At 34.8% G+C, this 12,053-nt stretch overlaps 1 protein-coding gene across 1 annotated transcript in view; it reads right to left on the bottom strand.

Moving 5' to 3' along the window:
* Positions 1 to 12,053, bottom strand: part of Arfgef1 (ADP-ribosylation factor guanine nucleotide-exchange factor 1 (brefeldin A-inhibited)) — a gene marked incomplete at its 5' end in the record, with an annotated part of 123,578 nt that overhangs the window by 61,059 nt on the left and 50,466 nt on the right. The window contains 4 exon segments of the mRNA XM_005392122.2: positions 2,354 to 2,487; positions 3,243 to 3,418; positions 8,920 to 9,030; positions 11,354 to 11,627. Coding sequence (XP_005392179.1) covers positions 2,354 to 2,487; positions 3,243 to 3,418; positions 8,920 to 9,030; positions 11,354 to 11,627 — 695 coding nt within the window.

The following is a 12,053-nucleotide window of genomic DNA, read 5'->3' as shown; positions in this document are numbered from 1 at the left end:
GAAATGACTATCTTAATTCATTTATTTTGTTTTTTGAGAGAGGGTCTCACCATGTATGAATTCAAGCTGGCCTTGACCTCATTATGTAGCCCAGGCTGGCCCTGAACTAGCAGCCATTCTATTGCCTCAGCCTCCCAAGTGCTGGAAATAAATTACACTTTTAATAGACAAGGCTGGAAATTCATGTCTGCAGTTTTTCATGGGGATAGTTTCAAATTATGGTTGAAATCTAAAGAATGGTTCCTGGATCATGATCTTAGCAAAATCGTAAAACATAAAGAAAAGCAAAGACAAAAAGAAAATCATGTAACTGTAAAAGATCACTGAATTTGACCAAAAAAACTATTCAAGAAAGAAAAGGTATTTTTTCTTTTGGGAGAAGAGTAGCTCCTAAAACACTGGAAAAGCTGAAAGAGGTCAATAACCCTGACTGGTAAGAGGGCCTTCAAACAAAATTCCCTAATATTTGATTTAACAGCTTCAGCCGTTTGTTCTCTTTTTATTTTGAACCAGAGAGTCTCACCAAAATCATGATATTCCTGAATTGGGCTCAGACTTATGATCCATGATCCTCCTGCCTCAGTCTCCCAGAGTGCTGGGATTCAGGAATATACCATCAGGTCTTGTTAGCACTGTAATTTTTAAAAGCTGAAGTAGTTTAAAAAAAAAAAAAAAAAAAAAAAACCAAGTGAAATAGTGTTGCTTTCATCTCCCCCATCTCAATATCCTTTTCTTTCTTTTTTTTTTACAGTATCATTTTGATAAAGTTACTCTCTCTCTAAGCATTCTTTCTCCAGAAAGTTCTCCTAACGCTGTCTTGTTGTACTACATTCTGCTGCAACAACAGAAAGGCAGGCCACTCTTAAAATTCAAGAGTTCAACTGTGGGCAGTAATGAGTTACACTCGAAAAGTATCTTTTTATGACTCATAGAAATGTCACTTTTTCAGGGTTTAAACTAAAGTACAAGGGCTGATCAAAAAATATGGTGTGTCTAAATAAAAAAATTTATTACAGTGAAACACATGTTGTCATTAGTTCCCTTCAAAATACTCTCCCTCACTATTACGCCATACCATCCTTCTTGTCACTTTCTGAAGCAGTTCTGGAAGTCTTCTTTTCCAAGTGCTTTTATGAGATGTGATAAAAAACACAGTGAATGCTGCTGCCAACTGCATGCCAATGAAAATCTAGGCTTGTAAAAAACATTAACGTGTGTTCTCATCCACCTTATTTACACAGGTCTGCCACTGTGAATCTTCTGGCTTTTACTCAAAATCAAAATCACATGAATGGTAAATATTTTGACATGATTCAGGACATCAAGACAGCCACGACAGCACAACTAAAGTGAAATTCTAGAATTGTTTCAGAAAGTGGAAAGAATGATAAGCTAAGTGTGTCTGAAGTAAAGGGGACCATTTTGAGGGGGATTAATGGTAATGTGTCTCTACTGTAATAATTCTAAAAATTTAAACATTCATTGCATTTTTTTCATCACATGTGGTATCTGATGGGAATTAGACAAATGACACCTATCTCTTTACAGAGAAAGGAGTTTCCTTGGGCATTCTGTCAGACCCTAATGCATGTATATTATATTGTCTTTCATTATGACTTTTAAGATTGATTTCCTTTATGCTTTATTCCATTTTGGCTTATAGTTTTTAGAAGTCTAGCATGAACTGGAAAGGGAATACATTGACTCTGAAGTTACTTACAGTATGGAAATAAAAATTTACACTTATTTATTCACTCAGTAATATTTATGGAGCACTTATTATGTACCAGGCACGATTTATCACGCTGTCTTGTCAAACTGGGAAATAGTGTAAGTTACTTACTCCCATAGTTTTGGAACTGTTTTTCAATACAATTTTTTTTTCATAAATGTTAGGTTGCTTTATGAGGTCTATTCTGAGAAGTTACATGGTTTGTTCATAATCATGCGTCATCTAATTCTGAATGTACTATACATGGCAATAGGAAGCCATCATGGCAGGAGAGAACAATAGTGCCTTTTTCTTCTTGCAATACTGGTGGATTGAACTCAGGGACACTACCACTGAGCTACATTCTCATCCGTTTTTAGTTTTTTACTTTGAAATTGGGTTGGTCTCAATAAGCCATCCAGGTGTGACTCAAACGTGTGATCCTTCTACTTCAGCCTCTCTGGGTGCTTAAATTACAGGTGTATGCTACCATGTCCAGAAATAAGTATTTTTATAAAATATCTGTCCTACAGATTTTCAAGTACTATGGCACAAGAATAGCCAAAGAAAATCGATACACTGTTAACAGTAAGTTTCAAGCTGAAAAACCTCTACTTGTTAGCAAAACAGCTAATGACTTACTTTGGATCTGGTGGTCCATCTGACAGTGGTTTCATTGACAGTTTACACAATGACCTGAATACTAGAAAGGCATCCTTTTGTAAAATGTGGGAAAACTTAGCACCAGGTGAAGGTCCTGAAGAATTTCCAGATTCCTAGACAAGTCAATATACCATGAAAATAAATGTATTTTCCAGGGTAAAATAATGTCAACCTTCTAATTTATTCTATTCAGTTCACTAATGGTGGAATATTCCCCACCCCACCTATTGGAACAGGAATGGAATGACAAATCTGTCACACTGGTTTTCTTAAATGTTATATGCCATTCTCATACCCAGTAACAAAAATACCTTTAAAATGCCTTCTTTTAAAATAATCCTTCTTCACCAAATAAACTCTAAAAATTTTACCTATCTCACACTATTAGTGACAAAAAAAAACTAGCATAAACCACGCCCTAACAAAATACCTACCCAAAGGCCTTTTAGCAGACCTTATCTAAAAAGATATAGGTAAGAACACAAAGTAAAGGAAGAATGGAGAACTCCTGTGACTACCACAGTACTGATTTCTTTGTCTACAAAAGGTAAGATAAAGTCCCCTAAATTTCGAAAAGTTGTTTCTTATCTTACACTATCATTATCCTGTAATATGTGGTAAGACTGTTGTTTGAAAATGTCATCTCCAAGGGGGTAGGTGAGGAGGATGTGAACATAGATGAGACACACATTAGAATTGGAAACACAGCTATCAATATATGAAGGGAATAAACTGCACTAATTTATATCAGAGAAAAAGGGGAAAAAAGTTCTTCACTTCCACAAACTGAAATCAGCAATATCATCAACTGGATTTACTAAAAGATGTTGACAGACATCTGTCCCCACCCACTTAAGCCCACTTATACCTGAGTATCATTGGAAGAAACAGATAACCTGTCATCAGGTAAGGATGGTGTATATGCAACAGAAATTGGTGTTCCTGGAATTCCATTTGCTTGAATATTTTCACTGTCACTACCATCCTCTATAGTTCCAATGTTGCCATCTGTACTTGCATTTATAGTAGTGCCTTCTCCCATGTCTAAAATAGTAAAAATAAAAAACATGCAAATATATGTAACTTAATCAAACTGTGTTTAAAAAGCGTAACATATTTAAAATGAAAGTGGCAGAAAAGCAAAGTGAAGTAAAATATGTGCTGGCAAGACTAAAAGGTTAGCTTATTTACTACTGAGTCAATAAGCATTTGGCAAGCTTTTGAATATGATCCTTAAGTTGCTCTGGTAATGAAACACACTCAGCTGATGAAAGGCTGTCCAAGACATACAAAAACAGCTGACTTTTTAGTCTATATTAGCACTTAATTAAAATGAGTTCTGATGAATCAATGCCTTGAGACGCTCAAAGAACTTCTTGAAAAATATCTCATTGTCAAATAAGTTTGAGATATGGTGGGAAACAGGTTTCTTTATTATAGCCTTTAAGTTGGTAATATGCACTGAGCACTCCAAAGGGAATATACAATCTACAGTATTTTCAAAATTTATTTTAACATGAGTTTCTCCACTCTTTTTTTTTTAAAGAATATCTATTAATATCTCTAGTAACATATGTTGTTTGGAACATAGCTTGTGAAATGATGGCCTGTATCACTGGATGACTTTCATTCACAGAAGACACACAGATAACAAATAATACCAAGTTCCATAACTACTCAAGGTGTCACGCATTTACTACTTTAAAAAACAATATATACATGTCTATGGCCACAATTAAGTAGCTATCTGGTAGGAAGCTATTCCTTGCATGAAACCAGTAAAAGAAACTAGAAGCAGGCATGTGGGAAATAATCTGTGCTACGAGCACAGACCTTGGAATATGAAAGAAAGATATATATATACACACATATATATATATTTATTTATTTCAACCATGTCTCTATCATTTAACTGGGTAAGTTATTTTCTCTTTCTTTGCCTGCATTTCTTCATCAGCAACACAGAAAATAAAGTCTAGGAGGAATCACCAAAATACAAACACATAACACATAACACAAGTGGTACTCAATAAGTGGCTGCTATTACTAATTTTGTTATTAACTGATTAACATCTCCCCAAGTCTGAAGGGACTCAAGTAATGTGAAAGGAGTAGCAGCTTCTGGCTCCTCTATTCTGAAGCTGCTTTCTGCTCTTCAAATTAGAACACCCTGCAAGAGTAAGCTAGATAATACCAAAGCATGTTTTGCAATTAACAAATATTACATGAAAAAGTTATTCAGTAATAAAATACATTTGGGAAATGGGATCACACAAAATGAAACAGCTACTTTCTCAGAAAAACTTTTAGAGCTGTAATATTCTAATGTTTGATATGCATGATGCTATGGTAGTTTTTATTATACGTACATACTATGCATACAACAAATGATTCTATATCGCAAAAAACTCTAGAATCACAAAAAACTGACTAATAATTATCAGAAACTAAATTCCTAACAGTCCTCAAGGCATTTATTCTCTTTTTTTCTCTGCATCCAAGTATATCTCTTTCTACAAGTCTGTTATGGTAGCTTGTGTCTAAATGTCCCATCAAAGCCTCACGGTGAGGCTTTTTCAGAGGTGGCTGGATACAGAATGTGTGATGCTAGGTTTGATTCATGGTACAATGCTAGGATCAAGTGTTCTAGGATTAAAGGTGTGAGTGCTACCCTCCCTAAGTAACCTGGATAAGACACAAGGATAGAAAGAGCTGTGGTTGACCCTTGCTTGGTTTGCTACCTTCTGTCCACTATGAACTGTTTCTCCACTGTGAGGTGGAGAAAGCCAGGTGATTATGAACTGAACCGTCTACAAACTGTGAGCTAAAAAAAAACCACCTTTTCTCCTTTAACTTTGGGTGTTAGGTATTTTGCCCCAGCAACGAGAAAAATAACTAAGGCAGACCCTCTTTACAAAAGACCTCCAATGTTTATTTAGCTAAGAATTAAGATCAATGTAACATAGGTTCTCTCACTCTATCTTGAGACTTTTGGTACCAGGAATTCAACGCGGGACCTTAAGCTTGCCAAGCAAGGCACTGTGCCACTGAGCTACATCCCCAACCCCCTCTCACTCTATCTTAAACTACCACAAGGTTCTCTGACAGCTCCAAAAATCTTTTCAACTCTCATTTAGGCAGAATTTACTTTGTATTTCTAAGCTCTAGGCCCTCAAATACACCTTTCCTTAAACTTGTATTATCCTCCTTCACTGTAGGTTTTCTTTTACCATTACACTTTTCAACTTTACACAACTGCATCTTTCCTTATCTGTTCATTCTAAATTTTTTCAATTCTTGCCATATTTCAGCTATTACCTGTTTTCCTCCCTATTTTTATCAAAGTTCTCGAAGGAATACACAATTTTCTTTGATAAAGGCAAGAAGACTTGTACTCAACTATAGAGACCAAAGAGACATAAGAAAATAAGAGTATACCTGGATTCAGGCCTATACTTTAAAAAAAAAAAAAAAAAAAGGGATGTAAGAGATACATTTTAGGAAAATTCTTAAATATACGCATATTAGATATATTCTTCAAATAGTGTTAATTTTCTTAGGTGTGAAAATGAAATTGCGTTTAGGTATGATAATGCCCTTATTTGTAGAAAATATATGTTGAGCTATTTACAGTCTAAAATGTCATGATGCATACAACAACTTTTCAAATGAGTCAGCAAAGGCATATATGTATATGCGTTGTATGTGTAATAAAAGACATCTAAGGCAAACGTAGCAAGATGTCCCCTGCCCCTCAACAGGCAGAACCAATACAGTCAAAATGGCCACACTTCTAAAGCTGTTATACAGATTCATTGCAATCCCAATCAAAATACCAACAGCATACTTTATAGACCTAGAGAAAACAGTCTTAAAATTCATATGGAACCAGCAGAGACCCAGAAGAGCAAAAGCAGAATGCATAGAATACCTAACTTCAAGCTATACTACAAAGCAAAAGTACTTAAAAAAAAAACCCAACATGGTACTGGAACAAAAACACACGTGGGCCAATAAAACAGAATAGAGCAGTAGTGGCAAATCTACAGCACGAATGCCAGAGCAAGCTATTCATATCACTGAAAGCTCTACAAGGTTCCCCATCACTGGAATATTCAGATATCTGATCTTTGACAAAGAGGCCAAAAGCATATATTGGGGGGATAGCCTATACAACACATGGTGCAAGGAAAACTGAGTAACTCTTTGCAGAAGATTGAAACTAGACCCCTATCTCTCATAGTGTACTAAATTAAAACAGATCAAAGATCTAAGCATTTAAATAGAAACACTCAAACTATCAGAAGATAAAATAAGTAATACATTTGAAACCACAGCTGTACAAAAGGATTTTCTAAACAGAAATTGCTAATTGCACAAGAAGTAACAGCAAGATCAACAAATAGGATTACATCAAATTGAAAAGGTTCTGCACAGCAAGGGAATCAATTTAGTACAGTGACCAGTCAACCTACAGAATGGGAAAAAAAAATTTGCTAGCTACTCCTCGGACAGAGGACTAATATCAAGAATATACAGTATAAAAACCTTTAAAAAAATTAAACCACCTAAAAGATCCAGTCAAAAAATGGGAAAAATAAAGAATGGCACAGAGAAAGAAGTACAAATGGCCAACAAATATATTAAAAATTTTTCAACATCTCTAGCCATTACAGAAAGCAAATTAAAACACCACTAAGGTTCTATCTTATTCGAGAAAGAGTGGCAATCACCAAGAAATCAAAAAATAATAAATGCTGGCAAGACAGTGGTGAAAAAGGAAACCTACATGGTTGTTGGAAATGTCAACTAGTACAAACATTATGGAAATCAATATGGAGATTTCTCAAAGCACTAAAATTAGAAATTCCATGTGACCTAGCTATCCTCTATATTTTCCCCAAAGAGCTTAAGACATCATACTATAGCAATACATGTATAACCAAGTTTATAACAGTACAATTCATACTAACTCAATCCTGGAAGCATCCTGTATACCCATCAACAGACAATTGGATAAAGAAAGTGTGGTAATCATGCATAATGGAATACTACTTGGCTAAAGGAGGACAAACTTCAGACATCTGAAGGAAAATGGATGCACCGAGAATATATAAGGCTGAGTGAAATAAACCAGACACAGGGTTAGATAGATATGGTATCTCTCATTTGAGTAAGATGAAGAACAACCAAGAGAACAAAAGAGGATGGTTAGGAGCCAAGGGGATGGATCTCTTGCAAATGGTAAAGGGTCCAAGAGCAAGGGGTTATGGGAAATGAAAGGGAAATAAAGATATGCCATGTACAGGAACCTAATAACCTCAATACATGTAAACATTATATGTCATAAACATGAACTAAGAAAAATAATATCAGTAAAAATGTAAATGGAGAAAGGAAATTAGAGAAGGGGAGAGAGGATGGGAGATGGGAAAGGGAAGGGGATTAAAAAAAAAAGGCAAGTTGTATTATTTACATGTACCCACTCAAGATGACTGTAAAATGCATGCACTACAAACATAATACAAATAAAAAAATTTTAAAAGGAGTATTCCAATATAATGAAAGATATTTAAAAATAATAGTCCCACCCCTCCTACTTTTGGCTTCACTTTCTGCATTTTAGTTATCCATAGTCATTACAGACTGAAAACATTAAAATGGAAAATTCCAGAAATAATTCTTCAGTTTTGAATTGTGTACTATCTCAGTAGCAAATGAAATCTCTTGCCAACCCAGTGCATCTCACCCAGGACAAGAACCAGTCTTTTGATCAATATATATACAATACATATGCTACCCACCCATTAGTCACTTAATTATTTATTATATCTGTCACAACATTATAGAATCTGTATTCAAGTAACCCTTACTATACTCAATAATGGCACCAAAGCACAAGAATAATGATGTTGGCAACACAGACATGCTAAAGAGAAACCATAAAGTTCTTCCTTTAAGTGAAAGGGTAAGGGGCTGGGGATACAGCTCAACGGCAAAAGCGCCTGCCCGGCAAGTGCAAGGTTGTCAGTTTGATCCCCAGTTCCGCAAAAAAAAAAAAAAAAGTGAAAGGGTAAAAATTCTTGACTTAATAAAGGGAAAACAAATCATAAGCAGAGGTTGCCAAGATCTATGTTAAGAATGACCCTTCCATCCTTATAATTGAGAAGAAAATTCATTTTAAGCTTTGCCATTTTACATCAAACTGAAGGTATTATGACCACAGCACATGGCTTAGTGCTTAGTTAAGATAAAATAAGGAGAGAAGGAGGGAGGGAAAGACAGAGAGAGGAAGCAGGGAGGAGTATATAAAGGGTTTGGTATTACATAGTGGTTTTAAGCATCTATTGAGGAGGGACTTGAAAGATATACCCTATGTATATAGGAGATAAGAAGAGATTACTATATTTTGCTAGATCACACACACAAATCACTAAATTGGGAAAGCACTCATAATTTTGTTTGGTTCCACATATTCTACAGACTCTATGGTCTGATAAAATTCCATGAAACAGACTAAATTCACTTTAAATGAAGTATACTACCTCCAACAACGATGTTCACCATTTCTTCTACAATGCTCTGTACAATGTCTTGTGGCTTTTCCTCATAGTCATGGTTTTCTCCATCATACAAGATATCATTTTTAGATAATGCTTTAAGAAGAGAAAAACTCAGTTAATGTTTTTGGAAACTTTACTAAACACATTTGATGAAAAAAGTTTGTTCCTGAAAAATGAAAAAGAAAATCAAATAAAAATTACATACAATTATGTCAAACCATCAAAATCTGTAAAAAACAAAAACAAGCACTTCTCAAATTCAAGTCAATCTTAACAATAGTTCATTTGATAAGCTATTAAATAATTATTGAATTTAAATTTTCTAGATTCCTTTCAGAACTGAACTTTGAAGTCTTTTTGAGTGAAACATCTACCATGTCTTACACATGCTTAGTGTATATACTACTATACTAACCCTTATCAAATAATGTACTAAGCACAATTAAAATGTTCTGATTACTAGTAAGATCAACATTGTACTTTACTACAGCAAGGTCCTTAAGAAAAGGTCCTTGAGAGGGAGCCATCTGGACCTCTATCAGTGCTTTTCTTACCATTTCTCAACTGAATCTACATTTCCAAATAAAGTGAAGAAGTGAAGAAGAATTCATTTGCCAATTTGTGAAACAAAGTAACACAGGAAAAAAATAACAAGTTAACTGTAAATCAGAAATTCTGAATAGCCTAAGAGAAACTGATGAATCTTAACAGTCCCGATAACTTGTCTAGACGACCAAAGATAAAAATAGAATTTGCACTGAGCTTTTTGAAATGCCAACAATATCGCTAGGTAGCTCACAGCGTGTTAGAAAGTTAGCGTATCTGGAACCCTGTCCTGGGAGCCACTGCACTACTAGTCAACTGGCATGAGATTGTACACTAGTTGGTACTCATGCTGTCTCTACTGGCTCCCACGTCCTGTCCCGTAAAAGGCCACTATGCCTGTCCTTACAATTTCACTGTTCCTAATCGAGTGTCTTCTAAGTTCTACGAAAATACTAAATGCCACAAGGGAAAGCTTGATAAATAAGCAAATAAAACAAGTACGCTTATTTTATAAAATTGCCAAGTAAAAACAGCATTGAGATTCTTCTATGGAATAGTTGGCAGGTAAACTTTCTACATTGTTAAGTTTTTTATTTCTATGTTCTAACTGGGTAAATTCTTGAGTGTGAAAATCAGAATTTCAAAGTAACTATACAGTCACTATCTCAAAATGTGTACAAAATGGCTAGTGAATTAAAATTCTCACATAATTAACTGACAGAAATAGATTACAGTAACAGTGACTATTATTACACATAGGAAATGGTTAGAGAATTTAACTGTTATGCCCAAAGTCAGACACTAGTAAGTGTCAAGAGGTTCTCTAGAACTTGTACTCTAAGCCAATGGTTCTCAAGCAGAATTTTCATTTACATCAGCTGTTGGGAGAAAAGCACATTTACAGTCAAAATATCACAATAATGTTATAGGAAACTAGGTCTTATATATGTTATTTGTACTTCATAAGGCACAAACAGTGGGGCCTAACACAGTAGATGTTACCACTCCTTGACCTTAGCCCATGTGTCTCCTCTGTTGGGAAATTTACCCAATTTCTAGCTAAGCCAATTTGTACTCCTACCCATCACAATTCCAATAAAATATTCTCTCTATGAAAGTACTTCCTAACTCTCCGAAGCACTCTCCTGACTGCCTTGTGCACCCTGCTTTCAGAAAACTTTGCACACAGTATACCTCATTTATGCTCAACTGACCCTCCAGGCAGGTTAAACACTATAAGCAATGGCTGCACCAATCATCTTAATCCAAAGTACTAGCACAGTACCTAAGAAATAAAAGTAACAATTTTTGTTACAATAATTTTTTCTTATACATAAATATGCATAGAAAATATTTTGAGAATATCTCAATTTTAGAGATTACTATATATGAAGACATAAAAATAAATTTTGTATGCTAGGTGGTTACTAAAAAATGTTTTTATATTTATTTTCAGCACTTTTTGATCATAATTTTTTCTAAATTGATAATGATTTCCTAACATTTTTCGGTCTAAAGTAGAACCCTTGTTTGCTATAAAAATTAATTTTAAGGAGAAAACTGAAGTTCCTATATAATATGCTAAGACACTTATGACTTACTTTAGACACATGTATCTCCCCCAAAGAAATTTTACAAATTATACTGCTTACGAGATGCTATAAATGCACAGTGGCTTTAATAGAAGTTTTGTGGGTTAAGTCAAATTAACTTTACCACCTAGGATGGAAAAAGGTCACAGCTACCACAATGTATCTGACATATATATTAAATAATATTATTCTTTCCTCATTTCATCATCAAAAATTCTCATTGCAACACCTTCCCCTTAACACACACACACCCTACACCCGCTTCTTAATAAGATTACTTTCAGCTGCAGTTGCTTGATCAGCTTCAGTCTGTTCATTTTCAGCACTGGAAATATCAGATCCATTTTCAGGCTCTGTGTCATCCTGGAGACTTTTATCCACATCATTTGAATGGGGGTCAAGGTCCCCTTGTTCTTGGGATATATGATCAACAGTCTGAGGTGACAAGTATCTAAGTTGAGGTGATTCAGGCTCATGATGGCTTACTGGGGACTGCAACAAATGATGATGCTGCCGATGCCTTTCTTTCTCCATTTGTTTGGCTTCCTGCAACTGGAAAGAAACATAACCTCTAATATCAGTAAAATAAGTAGTTCAAAATCTAGAGAGATGATGTTCCATTTGGCTATAAATCCTTTTCATGTAGACTTAGAAATTATAGTCTATCAGAAACAACCTAAAATACACTAGAAATAATTAACAATGTTTACACCTTAGGTAACTGGAAATTGGTACGTAAGAACAGAGACAGAAGATTTTCACTACATTGCCTTTTGATTACATCTGATGTCTGATGTTGTGGAATGTATTATCTAAATAAAACTAAAGCTATTTTTTAAAAGCCTCAGAGTAATAACTAGACTGTTGCCAACAATGGACTTACCTAAAATCAAATAAAAATTCCATTAAGGAAGGTAAAAATAGATGGAACACATACATACTCACTTCCACTTATACATAAGAAATAAAGTCTAAAAA

Source organism: Chinchilla lanigera, unplaced genomic scaffold (genome assembly GCF_000276665.1).
Source record: "Chinchilla lanigera isolate Chin_1 unplaced genomic scaffold, ChiLan1.0 scaffold00043, whole genome shotgun sequence".
Classification (NCBI taxonomy): Eukaryota; Metazoa; Chordata; class Mammalia; order Rodentia; family Chinchillidae; genus Chinchilla; species Chinchilla lanigera.
The sequence above is the reverse complement of the archived record's forward strand: the minus strand, read 5'-3'. Positions and strand labels throughout refer to the sequence as shown.